The 18,689-nt window shown below is 36.6% G+C and overlaps 1 protein-coding gene across 2 annotated transcripts in view; it reads left to right on the top strand.

Annotated features, from left to right (window-relative positions):
• Nucleotides 1-18,689, top strand: part of SUGT1 (SGT1 homolog, MIS12 kinetochore complex assembly cochaperone) — a 40,837-nt gene that overhangs the window by 3,940 nt on the left and 18,208 nt on the right. For both annotated transcript variants that reach the window (XM_019971191.2, XM_019971192.2), the window contains exons 3-10: nucleotides 2,744-2,834; nucleotides 3,490-3,559; nucleotides 4,867-4,937; nucleotides 7,371-7,424; nucleotides 7,804-7,820; nucleotides 8,601-8,635; nucleotides 10,142-10,238; nucleotides 11,915-12,022. In XM_019971191.2, coding sequence (XP_019826750.1) covers nucleotides 2,744-2,834; nucleotides 3,490-3,559; nucleotides 4,867-4,937; nucleotides 7,371-7,424; nucleotides 7,804-7,820; nucleotides 8,601-8,635; nucleotides 10,142-10,238; nucleotides 11,915-12,022 — 543 coding nt within the window. The remainder of the gene's footprint in view (nucleotides 1-2,743; nucleotides 2,835-3,489; nucleotides 3,560-4,866; nucleotides 4,938-7,370; nucleotides 7,425-7,803; nucleotides 7,821-8,600; nucleotides 8,636-10,141; nucleotides 10,239-11,914; nucleotides 12,023-18,689) is intronic.

The following is an 18,689-nucleotide window of genomic DNA, read 5'->3' as shown; positions in this document are numbered from 1 at the left end:
GCTGAGGCTAACTTACTCAGGTTATGGAGTTCAGAAGCAATGAGTCTTGGGTTCAGGGCATGAAGCTGATCCTCTGGAGGAGTGGGTAGGATTGAGGTGTATGATATAATTAAATGTTTGTGAGCTGACTTTGAAGTAGCTGACCACAGATAGCTTTGTTGAGGGCATAGCAGGTTGGAATAAAACATTCCAGTCCTACATGATTATGTGATTTTTCTCCAGCACTGCTTTTTAGGAAGGGAGAAGGCTTGGTATTCTTGTTTATCCATGATTGGGGATTAGGTGTGACTGGAAGAAAGTGGAAAGTGGAGATAGCATGAGACACCTAGAGCTAAAGGCCTTTAGACCTTCGGTCAGTCTGAGCAGTCTGCTTTTGCTTTTAATCTTAACAAGTTACCTTTCTGGTTAGCATTTTAAAAGAGCCTAAAGCTCTAAAGATTTGGAAGTTAGTTTTCCAAGATCGCAATCTTAAACAATGTTAATTCCTTAAAAAGTAGTTTTCCCCCTGTAGTTCTGTGTTATCAGGGTACTTACTTTCTTTACCATTATCTTGGTAAAGATTTCAGTGTAATTATATTTTACACTTCAATAGATTTCATTACTTTTGAGAACGATAAATTGCTCAACTATAACAACTCATGTGAGAAATACTGTATCTTTGGATATGTTTCATGTAAGTCTGCGTTAAAAAGCCTTTTTGCTGCTGTGATTCAAGTGTCAGCACCGAAGTCCTTGCCTTTTGTGATACCTGCCTTCAGTCAGCAGCCAGTGAGTAGCAGCTGTTGTCACAGAAACAGTTGAAACACTGAAAACGCGCCCCAAGTCAGAGGTAGTTCAGACAGCACAATTATTTTAACTTAACCTTTTTTGGCTTTATTATATTGTATATTCCATATTCAAAATAAAAATTTATTGTTGTATTTTATTCATGACATACAAATTGGTGTGTTATAAAGTTCAGTTTGTGTTGGGTGATTTGGGGTAACTTCTTTTTTTTTATTAACACCAAAGTAAGTCAGTTGCTTATTTAACCTAATCACCCTAATTGCAACAATTGGTTGGTGTTTTTAAAGGTCATTTGCAAGTGGGTTGTTCAAAATTCCAAAGTTTATACCTGACTCCTTAAGAAAAGGAATATTTTATGCATCTGTGAACCTCCAGTGTCTGGCCTGTGTTTATTCCAAAATATATGTTTAAAAATACTTTTTGAATTGATGAGCCTGATGTTATTATAATACGACAGCCTTTTTGACCTATAGCATACCTGTTCTTGGTGAGGAGAGGTTGGAAATTTGATTTTGGGAGTAGGTACATAAGAAGCCATCAGCTGTGTTCCAAATTGTTTGAAAGTTTAGTGCAAGGTGGTGTTTTTAGCTTAAGTATTTCATTAGGAACTGTTGTGTTAATACAGATGTTAGATGGTGTGTGAAAGAAACTTGGAGTAAAGGAATTTTACCAGGAGGCCGTGTATAGTGGTTAAGATTTGATTTGGAGGCAGTCAGACATGGACTTGAATCTTGTCTCTGGCACAGTCCCTGACCAGGATGTGAGGGAATGGATTTTCGCCACACACTGTAGTGTGAAGAGCATTGTAGTGAAAAGGTGGAGGGTCAGGAGATGTTTGAGGAACAAAGAGAAGGCCATTGTGGAACAAGGAGAAGAGTTTTAAAGAGATGGGATAAGAAAGAGAGTGGAGGGTTCTGTCAAGGAGGGCCTTAACTGATCATGGGAGCACTTGGGCCTTTGCTCTGAGTCAGCTGGTAAGGCATCTGTTTTGAATAGAGATATAGTAACAAGATCTAGTTTTCATTACTGCTTGAATCAGGGTGATAGGGGTTAAGATGGTAAAACATTGCTTTCGATTTTAGGTATACTGGATTGCAGGTATCTGATTACCAAGTATAATATACATTTCTTTGTGAGAATCACACTACAGGGTTTAAGCAGAACCCCATGTATGGCTGTTGAAGGAATTTTGCTTAACTAAGAAAGCTGCCAAAACCCTTAGGATGTGTGGGTAAATGGCTGTGGGATCAAAGCCTTCCTGTCTGCCTGCGTTTGTCCTTGGCCTCACAGATCGTGCTCTCTGTCTTCTTGCATCATTATTGTTCCAGCTAACACATACTATGACTACCCAGAGTGGCAAAAGTTTCAATTGTTCTGTTAATTCTTGATCTGTTGATAGTAGCTACCTATGAGATACTGTATCTGGCTGGGCTTTTGACAGAATGTTGTAATTTCTTAGGCCTTTGACAAGAGGATAGGAGAGGGCCAGGTAAGCTTGCTTATGAATTTATTGGTTCCATTAACCTCCTGAGCTCTAGATTTAACTTTCAGTTCTTAAAAATTATTGGACAGCTTCACATTTTCTAGGGATCTTAAATTCTACATGGTCTTTGAATCTTCTCCAAATTAGAAGAAGGAGAAAATCAGTGATGGTCAATGTATATCAACTAAACTCTTTAGGATAAATGAGGTGATAATAATTACCATTTATTGAGTTCCTACTGTAGGCTGGAAACTGCTAAGTGCTTTGCATAGATATTACATTCGATTGTGGGCCTTCAAGGGGAGAAGGGGGGATATTGATCCTCTTGCAAAGAAAGGCTCCAAGCTTGTTTCCCTGTTATCTTTCCTCCAAATAGCTTGTGATAATAGGTTATTTTATTAAAGATCATGTTTAATTAGAGTTCAGTAACTTTTAAAAAACATTTACTGACACTCAGCATGTTTGTATTTGTAGGAGCTGACTAAGGCTTTGGAGCAGAAACCAGATGATGCACCGTATTACTGTCAAAGAGCTTATTGTCACATTCTTCTTGGGAATTACAGTGGTAACTTTCCTTACAAAGTACATTGTCTCTATAAGTAACTTATACACTTTGCCCAGGATACAGTGAATCAAATAAAATAGAGGTTATCTTCTAGGACTTTTAACTTGATCTTTCGTACAAGGTGAAGTAGCCAAAATATGACAAGCATTATGTTGCGCATCACTCATTTAAATTTTACGGTTGTCGATTCTTTCTGCAGTGGGTGTAGAATTTGTAAGATTTCATTTTTGGTTCTTGGATATGCTAAAAAAGGATAGCATCACATTTACTAATTTACAGAGCATTTGAATGAATTCTCTTGTTCTGTTTTTTATGAAAAGAATGTATTCTATATTCTGTAATTTTAATTATTCTGGATAGATAATCTGAGTAGGGAAAAATTAAATACCTTGAGTCAAACTACATGAATGATGTTAATGAAATTATCTGAACTTTGTGATACGGAGCCTTATTCATTTCCTGAAGAGCTTGAGGATTAGGTCAATAGGAATGTATGAGGGTAATTTTATCTCAGATTAGCTGTTCCTATTTTAAAGTCATTTGTCCATTTCACCAGCTTGAAAACTTAAAAATCTGAGACTAATTCAAATTTTGTGTGTAGTATTTCTTAGGATCCATAAGTAACTGACCAAAAAACCCACTTTTTCATCTGCAGATGCTGTTGCTGATGCAAAAAAATCCCTTGAACTTAATCCAAATAGTTCCACTGCTCTGCTGAGAAAGGGGTAGGCAGCAGCTACTCTTCCTGTGGGGTCTGGGCTAGATATGGTTAAATGGATGAATTGTAAGCTTTTTTTCCCCTCTCTTTAAAAAAAAAAAAAAAATTATTGTAGTTGGAAGATAATTACTTTACAATATTGTAATGGTTTTTGCCATGCATCAGTATGAATCAGTCATAGGCATGCATGTGTCCCCTCATCCTGAACTTACCCTCCCTGTAAACTTTATGTAAATAGTAAACTCTGTGTTTATACATTTTATAGCTGAGATAGGATTCAATTTTTGGTATATTTTATACTTTTATTGTATTAACTGCAGTATGCAATGAGATACACAGTTTGTATGTGTGTATATATAGTTTAAAATAGTGATGATTGAAGTAACTGCAGGGTATAGATGAAACTGAATGATTTCAAATCCCTTTTTTGTGTCATCATTTGAAACCTACTGTGTTTAACTGACTAGAGAACATCTATTTCTTGCCTAAGCTGTACAGACTACGCTTAAAGATGACTCTGTGTCTGTGTACTTTATATCCCAGCTTGTTTCTGTTAATAAGTGTAACTTTATTCTTTAAGAATCAAAAGCTTCTTTAATTCCTTAGTGTAACTATATTTTGGAATAAGCTGCTAAGTCACGTCAGTCGTGTCTGACTCTGTGCAACCCCATAAACGGCAGCCCACCAGGATGCCCCGTCCCTGGGATTCTCCAGGCAAGAACACTGGAGTGGGTTGCCATGTTCTTCTCCAGTGCATGAAAGTGAAAAGTGAAAGTGAAGTCACTCAGTCGTGTCCTACTCTTAGCGACCCCATGGACTGCAGCCTACCAGGCTCCTCTGTCCATGGGATTTTCCAGGCAAGAGTACTGGAGTGGGGTGCCATTGCCTTCTCCATTGGAATAAGCAAGTATGTACAATTAAGAAATTCCTTCTGAAATGAGTTCCACATTTTTAATGGGAATTAGATGTTATGCTGGTGACTCAGATGGTAAAGAATCTGCCTGCAATGCAGGAGCCTGGGTTCAATCCCTGGGTGAGGAAGATCCCCTGGAGAAGAAAATGGCAACCCACTCCAGTATTCTTGCTTGCAAAATCCCATGAACAGAGGAGCCTGGCGGGCTACAGTTCATGGGGTTACAAAGAGTCAGACACCACTGAGCGACTGACACACACACAGATGTTAGAGTATTTTAGAACATCTGTTGGCTTGTTGACATGCTTAAGTTCTTTTAAAAGATGAGAAACTTTTTTTTTTAAGAAAGCTATGTTTCATGATCTTACATGTGTGTGCTTATTTTTAATATGCTCATACAGGATATGTGAATACCATGAAAAAAACTATGCTGCTGCTCTAGAAACTTTTACAGAAGGACAGAAATTAAATAGTAAGTATTGTAATTATATGTTAGTAAACTAGTCCATTATATCTGTGTATCTTAAATACCATAACTGAATCTTGTTAGTATAATCTCAAGTTAATTATAGAAACACTTTTTTCTCTCTTAATGACATTTTGTGTTGATTGCAGAGTTTGAGTTTACTTAAAATTTGATTAAACTGGCCTTTCTTAGCATTTAAATCACAGAAAAACTATTACCATTAGAAGCAAAAGAACTGTTTAAACACTTGGTGTGCTCCCAGTACTGGTCTGGCTTTTAATTTTTTCCTAATGGACAAGTGAAAGCTTAACTTGCGCTCACGTTCTGAAGTCTATTTAAGTTGTTATTCAGATTATTGAGATAAGGAAATCTTAGAACAAAGATTTTTATTGAGAGGTGAAGTGTAAGTTTGGGTAAAGTATGATAGGGTATAGAAGAAACATGGAACTTTGAGAGTATTGTGAATTTCTAATACTGTCTTTTTGAGAGAAATAGATGAAAATTATGCCAACAGTCTATGTATAATATACAGAACTTGTTAAGAGCCAAGTATCAAAAAAATCTGCAAAATACAAAATGTTGTCAGTAATCTCGTAGATAATTATAGACAACATAGTCTTAATTGTGTTCTCTCATTTTATCTCCATCTTATGTTAGAGTGTTACCCATAGTTCTTTAAGGCAGTAGTTCCTAGCTGGGGATGATTTTCCTCCATTGGGGGTGTTTGGAGTGTCTGCAGTGATTTTTGACTCTCCTGACTGGTGGATGGGGGTTATACCATTGACATCTCATGAGGGATGCTACTCAACATCCTGAACAGGACAGTCCCCACAACAGAAGCATCTGGTCCCAGATGTCAGTAATGCTGAGATTGAAAACCCTTATACAAAAGTCATACATGATTATACACTAAAATATATACTGCTTTGAATATTTGCTTTTCTGCTGTGTACCTACTTGAGAAGGGTGACAAGCCCAACCTTGCAAACAAAACCTACAAATTAGGAAAGAAGAGATCTAGGCAGTAGGAGGTACTCTCAAACTTGGTTACCCCAAGCATGGTATGTGAATAACAGGGCTATTCAGTCACCAAGCCAGCATGTATACACTTCGCAAATTCTAGAGTCCAGTTTTCTTGGTGTCTTGATACATACTTGAAAACCCTGATGAGACATGAGTCACTTCATCTTTAGATTTCTAAGCCCTATTTCTTATTTTTTTTTAGAGAAACAAAGTTCCCTGCCTAAATTCCTTCCTTGATACTTTATTATCATGCCGTTGACTTTTATCCTAGAATTATTTCAGAGGTGGCCTCAGAAGAGGGTGTCTGCTCTTTGGTAAAATTTCTGTTGAGGATATTTAATTTAAAATCAAATTCATCTTTTAATTCCAGGAAAATCTTATGTTAAACTGTTCAGCTTCCATTTTATTGGGGTAAAAAATTTTTAACTCCATATTACCTTTTTCCCCCCTTGTATGATAGGAATCAGCTTATTTACTGATTAATTTGAATAATCGGTTCTTCACATTTAGAATTTTTATATAAAGGTTCACCTCTAAAATGTGTGTGTATGTATTTTAAGGCCTGTGTAGTTGAATTCTGTCTGTAAATTAAGAATTAGAAAATTTCATCTTAAGAAATTTTAAACTTTGTGTTTTTCAGAATAGTGGTACCTGCAGTTAGCTTAAATTAATAAACTTTTATTACGATCACTTCTAATAATCTTTCTTAACATTCTAATTTATTAGATGCTATGACTTTTTAGATACTGTCATTGCCCTGAGTCTTCAGAAATAATTTGCTTATGTACATGCTTGCATTGCTGTCTATGCAGTGAACTATGATTCACTGTATGTAGTGTCAGTGGATGTCATGGAACTTAGAGATACTTAGAGTACAAAACTCGGCCGAATATAAAGATGCTTCTTGGTGTTGAAGGCGTGGTAATAAGTAAAGCTGCTGAAAAAATAGTAGACAGGATAAGCAACTTCATTAGATAGCAGACAGGTGGACAGAGGCTTCTGAGCTTTAGCCCAGTTGCTGGTTGCCAGGTCTGCAGACCTGTCCTCCCCCAACTGATGGCGTATTCGGAATCTGATTCAGGTCTGATTTTGTTGTGTGAGAGGAAGCTCTTTTAAGAGGAAAAGGGTGAGGAGAAATGGAGATTATCTGTATCTAGGAACCAATAAGGTTGACTGGTTAAAATCGATTTTTTAAAAATCAGAGTTCTTCAGGATAAACATAATAAATATTCAACCTAACTAATAGCTATAATATTAAGGCTAGCTACACACTATGAGGACAGATGTCTCCGTCTGACTCATGTTGGATCCGTAGCTTCTGGAGCCGTGACGTAGCCTGGCGGTGTGCAGTCAGCATGTGGTGAGTGAATGTGTTGGGTTGTGCAGGTGAGTGTTGTTACCGTTTGTTCTTTCCAGGTGCGGATGCTGATTTAACTGCTTGGATTAAAAGGTGTCAAGAAGCTCAGAATGGTAAGTGTGCAGATTTCCCATGGTCTTTCAATTTAAGAAGAAGTCAATGTTTGTCATTTTTTTTTGTTTTGAACTTTATAACTTATAATTTAAGTAGTGCATGTTCTAGTAGATTGGGATTTCCAAAGGTATTTTCATTTTTTTACCTGATTCCTTATGTTGAAAGGGAGATTCAAACGGATTTGTTTTGCAATGGTAAGAAATTACTGAGGAGTCTCAAGTGACTCCAGACTGTAAAATTAAACCAGTTTCTCTTATTAGATATGCATGGAGAATTGGTTTCCGTAATAATATGTTTGTGCCTTAGAAATCATGTATGTAATTTTGTCTATACATGTACTGTTATCTGAAAATGTTTCTTTTTTATGTTTTTTAACAGGATCACAGCCCGAGGTGGTAAGTCCAAAGTTTTTAATCCTTTGTGTTTTTACTTAATTATATTACTATTGAATATATTTGAGACAGTACTCTGAATGTACTTTCTGGCAGTTCCGCATGTCTCTAGGACAGTTTTACTTATTTTCTCCTCCAAATGCTGTCTCTTCCCTTCTTCTTTAGGAACAAGTTAGAGGCCACCAGTGACCCAGGGCAAGTCCTTTAGATTTATTAATAAGTAGTTTAGGAAAATCTGAATTGGTTAAAAAGTCACTTGTTTCTCAGTGGTCAACATAGATTGTTGCAGAGAGGCCGGGACCGGGGTCAGGCCGTATCAGGAAGGCACTGTGGAAGCCCTCCTCCATGGGCTTTTCCGGGGCAGTTTTGCCATCGTTAAGCCTGGAGGTGTTAACACTGCATTCCTGAAAATGGTTTTTTAAATGTTACTGTTATTTTCAGTTTAGAGCATTGCTGAATCCTGGAACTGGACATTTTATCTGTAATCTTTTCCAAACATATCTTCTGAAATTTTTCTCTTTTTTTTTGCTGCTTTTATTTTAGAAGAAAAATGATCTTTGAAATGGAAACGCATAAAATTTTTAAAATGTTGAATATTCTGATTTTTGTGAAGATGAATATTATTTAACATTAATGTATACCATGCTTTCTAGGAAGTTTTCATGTAATTATTCCATATCAAAGTAACTATAGCACTGGGTAAATTAATAATAAATACATTTTTAATATGCAGTTACTAAACTAACTCGTAAAAATCTTTCTCTTTCGATTTGCCCAAATCAGTCTGCATCCCAGAGGACTCATCAGTCAAAAATCAAGTAAGGATTTCTTTTTCATAATGCATGATAAATATGCCTAAAGGGAAAAGAAACCCTGTCATTTAATAGTAAGCAAGTCCCTACCTGTGGTTTAAGTGTTTCTTAGTTTTTAAGATAAATCTTACTAAGCCTTGAAAAACTATAGTTGTAAGACCATTAACCAATTTGAATTAGTGTTCATATTAAGGTTAACTTAAAACTTGCTTCACATGGTTGCATATTATGTCATCTTTCCATATATTAAGAATAACCTCTTACATTTAAGTTATTGTTATTACATAGGTCAGTAAGTTAGTAGTAGACTTGATAATATTGTAACTTTACCTGCCTTTTATATTTGGAGTAAATTTTTCATGGGATAATTCTGCATGAATTGAAAGTTACTTGCTGAAGGCAGCAGTTACAATCATGAATATAAGTAGCAAGTGAGGATCCCTGATACATGGTGTGTTCACTGAGTCAGTGTGGGGTTATTTTATATATATTCTATACTCCAAACACCGTACTTATTATTTAATAATTATAATTATGGTGTTTGGAGTATAGAATATATATAAAATAATCCCACAATGGTTTAATAAATATACCACATATCAGGGCACCGTGCTTCATCCTGGGAATGTAATAGTGGCAGAACAGATCAATAGCTCTTCTCTCATAGGGTCAATCTAGTCTTAATTTGAAAGTGAGGATCCCAGCTTTCAGAGGGAAAGATACACATGATTAGAATCTCTTGACACACTAATCTTCCCACATACTTGGAGATTGAAGGTAGATGCTGTATTTAATACTGTGCCTGACAGAATGAGTTGAATTATTTTAATTTTAGCTCATTTACTCCTTCTCCCTGTGCTCAGGACTGTTTGCCCCAAGCTTTGGTAAAGAGATCCTGGAATATCGGGTCGGGTCCAGTGTATCACCTGCTACTGACTTAAACTGATTGCCAGATCCTTCTGAGCCTTTTTTTTTTTTTTTTTTTTGTAAAATTGGGATAGAACCGTTTACTTCTTAGTATTAGGTTGAAATGAGAGGATAAAACTATTGCTGATGTATTAGAACTATGATCTGTTTAGAATAAATTTTATTGTTTACTTTTAAAATCCCCTGGCAGTCCAGTGGTTAAGACTCCTAGCTTCTACTGCAGGGGGCATGGGTTTGATCCGTGGTTGGGGAACTGATCCTGTGGCCATGGCGTGGCCAAAAAGAAAAACAATTAGCCTAAGCACAACACTATTGGGGATACTTTAGAACCTAAAAAATTATGTGAGTATTTAAATCCACTGGAGAGAGTTGGGACATCATCTACCTTATTTTCTCTTCCATTAGTACAGATCATGTGGAATTGGTTACATAAAATTATTTCTGTGAGCCAGCAGCTGCTTTGCTCTTTTGTTCCTCAAGGTGGAGCTCTTGTTCATCAGATTGTAACTTTTATCTTGACAAACCAAAGAAGCAACAACTTTAAGAATTTCAGAAGTTCTAAGTTTCCTTTTTCTTTTTTAATAGGTATGACTGGTATCAAACAGAATCTCAAGTAATCATTACACTTATGATCAAGAATGTTCAGAAGAATGATGTAAATGTGGAATTTTCAGAAAAAGAGGTCATTATAGTCTTTGAGTTATTTTTGATTGAGATTGAATAGTTTTATTTATAAATGTGTGTGTGCGTGTGCGTGTGTGTGTGTGTGTGTGTGTGCTCAGTTGAGTCTGACTCTTTATGACTCCAGGGACTATAGCCCACCAGGCTCCTCCGTCCATGGAATTTTCCAGGCAAGAATGGTGGAGTGGGTTGACATTTCCTACTCCAATTTGTAAATATAAATAAATTATATTGCAGAATAATTTATAGCAATCTATCAAATATATATCATTTCTTCCTGAGATAATATGGAAATGCTGATGAAAATCTGAAGCGTTCTTTTCCATTTGCATCATTTTAAGTTTTGAGACTAAGAGTATATATATATACTGTAGGTTATAGCTTGATGTGCGTTGTTTCCTCTTTAGATTTGGGATTTAAAGCAGAACTTGGTTGGTAAATATAAAAGACACATTTGGGAACTTTAGACACATTATAACCACGCTTTGGTTACATTTGTGTGGTACACTTAATGGAAAAGGTCTGCTTCTTTGTTATGAGTTTAACCATATTAAATGAGTATGACTTTTAATAACTTGGTTTCTTAGCATTTAGTGGAAAACCTTGTGATAGAGATTTAAGAGAGTTTGTGGTAGAACTAGATGTTTTGCACAAGAATGCTTTTGTTGTTACATGCTGTACTATTTGGCCCTTGTATCTTGAGTTTCCTTGAGATTTAAATGTATAGTGTATGTTATGAAACATACTCTGTTCTTTAATTAGGTATATAAGAGTTTCTGTGACGAATACCAGGTTTTGTTTTTTTTTTTTCTTTTGATTGGAGCATTTAGTCCATTTACATTTTTTTTTCCTTTTTTTTTCATGGGCAGTGCTATTTAATTTTGGAGTAGAATTGCTTTACAGTGTTTCTGCTGTGCAACAAAGTGAATCAGCCATATGTATACACACATCCCTTTCCTCTTAAACCTCCTTTTGCCTTTCCCCGTCACACTCCTAGTTCATTGCGGAGCACTCGGCTGAGCTCCTTGTGCTGTATAGCCGCTGCCCCCTAGCCGTCTCACACGCCATAGCACACGTGTCTAACCTGCTTTCCCCATTCGTCTCCCCTCCTCTTCTTCCCTTCCCCACCCTGCCATGTCCACATACCTGTTGGCTATGTTTTCTTCTTTATTCCTGCCCTGCATACAGGCTCGTCTGTTACCATCTTTCTGCATTCCAGATACATGCATTGATACATGATAACTTGTTTTTCTCTTTCTGACTGACTTCACTATATGACAGACTCTAGATCTATCCACATCACAAATGATCCAGTTTTGTTCCTTTTTATGGCTGAGTAATATTCCATCATATATGTGTACACACACACACACGTATGTATATATACACAACACATTCTTATCCATTCATCTGTTGATGCACATTTAGGTTACTTTCATGTCTTGGCTATTGTAAATATTGCTGTAATGAACATTGAGGTACATGTGTCCTTTTGAATTATGAAGGACACCAGATTTTTAAAAAGGATTATTTTGAGATTCTTTAATCTTATATTCCATATAAGGTTTTAAAAATACTCTGCAACAGTACTAAAGTTCTGTAATTATAGTCAGTTTAAGTACTTTACCCTTTTTTAAATTAATTTATAAAATGTGCCACTAATTCTATGTTCATTAGTTGTCTGCTTTAGTGAAACTTCCTTCTGGAGATGATTACAGTTTGAAACTGAGACTTCTTCATCCTATAATACCAGAGCAGAGCACGTTTAAAGTGCTTTCAACAAAGGTAAGACCATTGGAACGGGTTGTCACTGGTAATCTTTTCAAAACACAGAAACATTGGTCATCTAATTATCTCTGTGGTTGTAAACTTATAGATCCTTCTAGCCACACATGTTTAAATTAAATAAGAACAGTAGTTTTTGAATAATAGTTTTTCCCCCTCCCCTAATTCTAGGAAAATGGAGTTTAAAAATCTAACCTCAGCAGTGTTTATATGCTTACTAAGATAGGTATAGTACTTCTTGATAAAACAGTTGCCACTAAAGATACAATGATCAGCATCTTCTTAAGATTTGATACTGACAGTGGTTCTTGGACTTGTCAGTTTGGTCCATTGTGATACATAAATATTTTTCTCACACTTCCTTACGGAGTTAAAAATATAGACTATTAGAAACATGAATCTGCTGTCTTGCTTTTTAGTTAAGCTGAATTTTAGGTTACTGTGTTATGAGGGATTAATTACAGTTTGAATAACTAATTTATAGATTTCTTTATATTTTCAAAAAGAGTAAAAATGTGCAATAGAATTAAAATTCATGGAATGTATCAGCTACCAGTCAGAAGGTATAGTAAGAGTATAGTAGGATAGAAGTGTAATTTAGCAGAAAAAATACTGAACTGAAAATCAGAAAACCTGACTCTGGTTCCTTGCTCGCTCTGTAAGTGTAGACTAGTGATTCACATAATCACACATGATCATAGGGCATGATTTCCATCATCCTGTGAAAATGAGAGAGCTGTGGACTCTGAAATCCTTTCACCTGTAAGATTGTGTGAGGGTGTATGAGGGGAAAGAATGATATGCATAAATTTTCTGCATTACTACACCTTTTCTATACACATGTCCTCCAGCGTAGTTGGTTATTTAACTTTTGAGCTGTGTGAATGTTCCACTCATGGACTAGAATCAGGGTTGGCTTATGTCATGAAGAATGATAATTGGGCCTGTAGGAAGAAGAGAGCGTCTGCAGAGGGTTGGAGCAGGAAGTGCAAAGTAAAGAAGCAGTAGTTTTTGCATCTGGTATAAAAATGATATGCTTAAAACTGTTTGAAGAGTGAAACATACAGAGCTGTTTACTTAGGAGGCAGAGACAGGAAACAGTTGCTTCGACGACAGAAAGTGAGAAAAAGGACGACATCTTCTGAAGATTTTAGTCTTACCGGCCCCGTCTACATTGGACAGAATTTGTTCAGTAATATTGGGTGAAATAAGCGGAGAACTACAACTCGATTTGACAGGGAGATAAGTCAGAATATTAGGAGTTGGCATTTTTGCACATCTTTTCTATTGAGAGGTGTTAATGCATGTCTTTTTGAAGTAATTTAAATTGATTTGTGTGAAAATATTGCAAATAACTTCAAAACCTGTTTCCACCTTGTATAATGGAAGAGGGTATTTGGTGACTACACAGGTCTGTGTGGCCAGAATCGGGCCTGTGACTAAGCACTGTCAGTTTTTTATTCTCCTTTGAATCTTGTGAGTGCTTGTTGAGTGTAACCATTCCCCAAGGCCCTCTTACTGTTTTCCCAGCTTACCTTTTTCCCCCCTTGGTCTTTTCTTTAAATGCTACATAGCTACTACCCTTCCCTGTATGGTAGTTTGTTTATATATACATTGATTTCCCTTACTTTTTGTAAGTCTTCTAAAGATGAGAAGCTGTCATACTTGAATCTCTGTATGTGCTTCAGGGAAAGTTGCCAGATAAAGTACAGGTGGTGGTGGTTTAGTCGCTAAGTTGTGTCCAACTCTTGCGACCCCATGGACTGTAGCCCGCGACGCTCCTCTGTCCAAGGGATTTTCCAGGCAAGAATACTGGAGTAGGTTGCCATTTCCTTCTCCAGGGGATCTTCCTGACCCAGGAATCGAACCTGGGTCTCCTGCATTGCAGGCAGATTCTTTACCAACTGAGTTATGAGGGAAGCCCTAAAGTACAGGGTAAGCAATTAGCTTTTACATACAGTAAATAATTTTAAGATACAAATATGTTCCATTTGCTAAATTTGGCAATCCTAGCCCTGTACACTGTATGTTGTGAGTAGGTGGTCAGTAATTGTTCAGAGAATGAATTTAAATTGGGTTCTGATATTGGCCTTACCAAGTTTGCAGAGTGTAGTAAGTGCCTTCATTCTTAGGTTTACAGGTAAAAAGAAACTGAGGTTCATGGATTTTAAATGCTTTCCCCAAGTTTCAGGTTACTGAATTGTTCAGCATGGCCCAGAAAGAATACTTAGATTTTTGTTTCTTTTCTTAGGTTTGTCTAAGTTCTGGACTAAAGAATTTAGATTTGAGGGATATATTCTGGAGGATGATTATTTTTACTGTCCTAATCCAGAGTAATATATTTTACTTTGTTAAGCTATCTGTTTTTAAGCTGTGTTTTATGGGAAACAAATGGAAAGAATTGTACCTAATTAGATCCTAAGAGAAATGACATTTTTGAATCCTTTTTTATACAGCAGAGGGAGTCAGTATTAAAATACTGAAAATAACATCTTTCTCTGGGTTACTGAGGCTTATTTATTGATGTCACTAGAAGGGAAAAATAGTAATTTTCTTTTCATATGTTTGCAGGTGGATTGAGAAAAGGGTACATTTTGCTTGGGAAAATCTGCTTGATCCTAGAGATTCTGTAAAATCTGTGGTTTTAAAAGGGCTGTTTCTTTGCCTTTTGAGAATCCTGTTTTCTTTCCCACCTTCAAATAAATAGTGCATGTTGCATATTTATGTATAACTGTTGGTTAGGTGTTATTCAAGTGAAATATAATTTGCAATGAAGATGGGAAGAGTTAGTACCCTTCAATTATTGAAATAGCATTTCTTAACTATTTTTTTTTTTTTTTTTTGCCATGCCACACGGCTTGCAGGATTTTAGTTCCTTGACCAGGGATTGAACCTGGCCCCAGCAGTGAAAGCGCCAAGTCCTAACCACTGGACTGCCAGGGAATTTCCCTTAGCTAAATATTTTACAGTATAGTATGTAATGTCTTTTTTTAAAGTCAGAATTCTTATATATATATATATATATGTGTGTATATATATATATTTTAGTACCACTGATAGTTATTTCTACCTTCTACTGAATACCAGCTTAAATATCTGCCTGCTGATCCATTTTTTTTAATTAAGAAACTAATTTTTTAATTTCATTTTGTTAATCTCATGACATTATTCTCTCAACACAACCACAGGATTTATCTTCAGTAACAGCTATGCTGTAAAATACTCATTTTAAAGGTTAATATTCACTCCAAGGAAAATTGCTGTTGCAGAAATGTTCTTGTGTTCCTATTTTTAGTCAGAGTAATTTTTAGTATTATGTCAATAAAATATGAAACTTTTAACTGGAATTGTGGGAAATAAAGATGTGTGTCTTAGAGACAGGTAGCCAGCCTCCTTCTCCCTTCTTAACCCGCTAAAATTTTACAAGTTTTAGTATTTTTTTTTAAATATTCATGAAAGAATCTTAATTATGATATGAAGGGATTGGAGGTGTCTGGTCAAGATACTCCTGCTTATTTAAACACAGATGTGTGTAGCGTTTTGGATTATTGTTTCGTTAGTGCTGTTTGATGTGGTAGTGCTGATGATAAGGTGTGTTTTTTTTTTTTTAAATAACTGTCTAGTTGCTGATACCCACAAATTGCAGATCTTAGAGTATATTCTTGCTGCCTTTTCTATGAATGGATATATGTATATTTTCAAAAGAAAAGGATTTTACTGTCCATACTATCTGTAGCTGTCTTGTTAAATTTAGTGTGCATTATGGATTTTTTTTTCATGCTCTTAGATGTTTTTCAGCAAAGTATTTCATCATATGCATTTACTGTAGCTTTTTTAGCCAGTGCCGTGTTGTGTGGCCTGTAAAGAATTAACAGTAGCTAACTGTTCTGATAGCTGTGTATTAGCCTATGAAGTCCTCACAGTTACTACATGGTGCCAGTATTGTTACTACCTTTTTAAAGGTATGGAAACCAAACCCAGAGATGTGAAATAATTTGCTCAGATGTTTGAGCCAATTGTAGCAGTGATGAAGAAGATACTCATAATAGCATTCACTTACTTGCCAGACACAGTGCTGTATTGTTTCATATATGGTTTTGTTTAATCCTCATAAGAGCCCTAAATGAGCTATGCCCTTGTTGTTACTCAGTCACTGAGTTGCATCTGATCCTTTGCAGCCCCACAGACTGCAGCACGCCAGGCTTCCCTGTCCGTCACTATCTCGGAGTTTGCTCAGATTCATGTCCGTTGAATTGGTGATGCTGTCTAACCATCTCCTCTGCCGCTGTCTTCTCCTTTTGCCTTCAGTCTTTCCCAGCATCAGGGTCTTTTCCATCAAGTCAGCTCTTCACATCAGGTGGCCAGTGTATTAGAGCGTCAGCTTCAGCATCAGTCCTTCCAGTGAATGTTCAGGGTTGATTTCCTTTAGGATTGACTGGTTTGATCTCCTTACAGTCCAACGGACTCTCAAGAGGCTTCTCCAGCACCACAGTTCAAAAACATGAGTTCTTCAGTGTTCAGCTTCTTTATGGTCCAACTTTCACATCCATGTATGACTACTGGAAAAACCATAGCTTTAACTATATAGACCTTTGTCAGCAAAGTGATGTCTTTGCTTTTGTATAATACTCTTGTCTAGGTTTGCAATAGCTTTCCTTCCAAGGACCAAGCATCATTTAATTTCATGGCTGCAGTCACCATCTGCAGTGATTTTGGAGCCCAAGAAAAGAAAATCTGTCACTGCTTCCACTTTTTCCCCATCTATATCCCTTGCTTGATGGGACCAGATGCCATGATCTTAGTTTTTGAATGCTGAGGTTTTTTAAAAAAATTGATTTTAATTGGAGGCTAATTACTTTACAATATTGTATTGGTTTTGCCATACGTTGACATGAATCTGCCATGGGTGTACATGTGTTCCCCATCCTGAACCCCACACTCCCACCTCCCTCCCATCCCATCCCTCTGGGTCATCCCAGCACACGAGCCCCAAGCACCCTGTCTCATGCATTGAACCTGGGCTGGCGATCTGTTTCACATATGATAATATATATGTTTCAATGCTGTTCTCTCAGATCATTCCACCCTCGCTTTCTCCCACAGAGTCCAAAAGTCTGTTCTTTATATCTGTGTCTCTTTTGCTGTCTCACGTATAGGGTCATCGTTACCACCTTTCTAAATTCCATATATATGTGTTAATATACTGTATTGATGTTAAGCCAGCTTTTTCACTCTCCTCTTCTACGCTTATCAAGAGGCTCTTTAGTTCCTCTTCACTTTCTTAATAGGTAGGCCCTATTAATCCCATTTTACATGAGAAACTAGGCCTCAGTGAGATTTGTCATACGTCCAACAAGTGACACCTGTTTGACTCATCTCTTTCAGAATTACACTACTGGCTGTTTTTGACTTGTTCACAACTTCTGCTTATGTGGCTCCCTCCTCTCTAAAATGTGGATGGTTTTCCTATTACAGGGTTTTTCTGTTGAGTGAGGTACATGAAGCATGTAGTACCTAGGGCATGTAATAAGTACTCAATAAGTATTGCTGCTGTTATTTAATTTTCATTATTTAGATTTTTATTTGGGTTGTAAAATCAGTAAATGCACATCATAGAAAATTTGGAAAAATATCAGGGAGCTGAGAAAGTAATGTCTCATTACTGATGACATTTTGGCAAACTTCCTTCCAGATAATTAGGTATTTCTCAAAACTTAGGTCTGTTGCTTACAGAATGGACACTGGAATTTTTTGTTTATAGGAGTGTCTCTTCTGATTGATTTCTTCCAAGAAGAATCAAGGTGGTGAGGGGCCCTATGCACCAGCACAGTGCCTGGCTTACAGTAGGCACTCAGTACTCATTTGAACTGTGCTGTTAGAACATTGGGGAAGGTTATTCATGCATTACCATCCTTTGCACTAAAAACATTATAAAATGATTTGAAAATAAAAATAAAGACGGTAGATGTGCATTCTGGCCTCAGGGAGACTGAGCTATTCTAAGAGTTTTGATACAGAAGTTAAATGTGCAAAGAGCTGAGTGAGAGAACATTGGGAAAGCTGCGTTCTAAAGATCAGGGAACACTAATGACTGCATCTTTGAAACAGATGGTTCCCAAAAGTTTGCCAAAAAAAAAAAAAAAACCTTTACCAGTAAGCTGCACAGCTCTCTAGTCTCTGGTAAAGATTCCTTCACCATCAATCTGTAATAGTAAAGACTCACCTTTTTTTAAGAAGATGGTCTCTGGATGCTGTGACCCTTTAGAAGTAATGGCTTTTCTTTAAATCTAAAGTTCCTTTCATTGGAAAAAATTAAATTTTCTTCTGTGTAAAGGAGAGCTTAGAAATGGGTGGTAGTACACATGCTATTGAACACTGACAACCCAACACACAGGGATTCTTACTAGTAGTCTGTGAATGCTGCTTGGGACCTTGTGGTGCATTGAAAGCCTTCTCTGTGCCTGTGAGAGCTGCATTCACGCAAATCATCAAGGTTTTAAGTTATCTTTAAATTACTTTTGACTTAAATGAATAGAATGGCTGATTAATAGTCCCAGTAAAAATATCTGAAGTTGGACTGGTGGTATTTTGAAAAGTATCTGTCAGAATCACTTTTAAGAGCATCGGTTCAGTTCAGTTGCTCAGTCGTGTCCGACTCTTTGCCATC

This window comes from Bos indicus, chromosome 12 (genome assembly GCF_029378745.1).
Source record: "Bos indicus isolate NIAB-ARS_2022 breed Sahiwal x Tharparkar chromosome 12, NIAB-ARS_B.indTharparkar_mat_pri_1.0, whole genome shotgun sequence".
In the NCBI taxonomy this organism is placed as follows: domain Eukaryota; kingdom Metazoa; phylum Chordata; class Mammalia; order Artiodactyla; family Bovidae; genus Bos; species Bos indicus.
The sequence above is the reverse complement of the archived record's forward strand: the minus strand, read 5'-3'. Positions and strand labels throughout refer to the sequence as shown.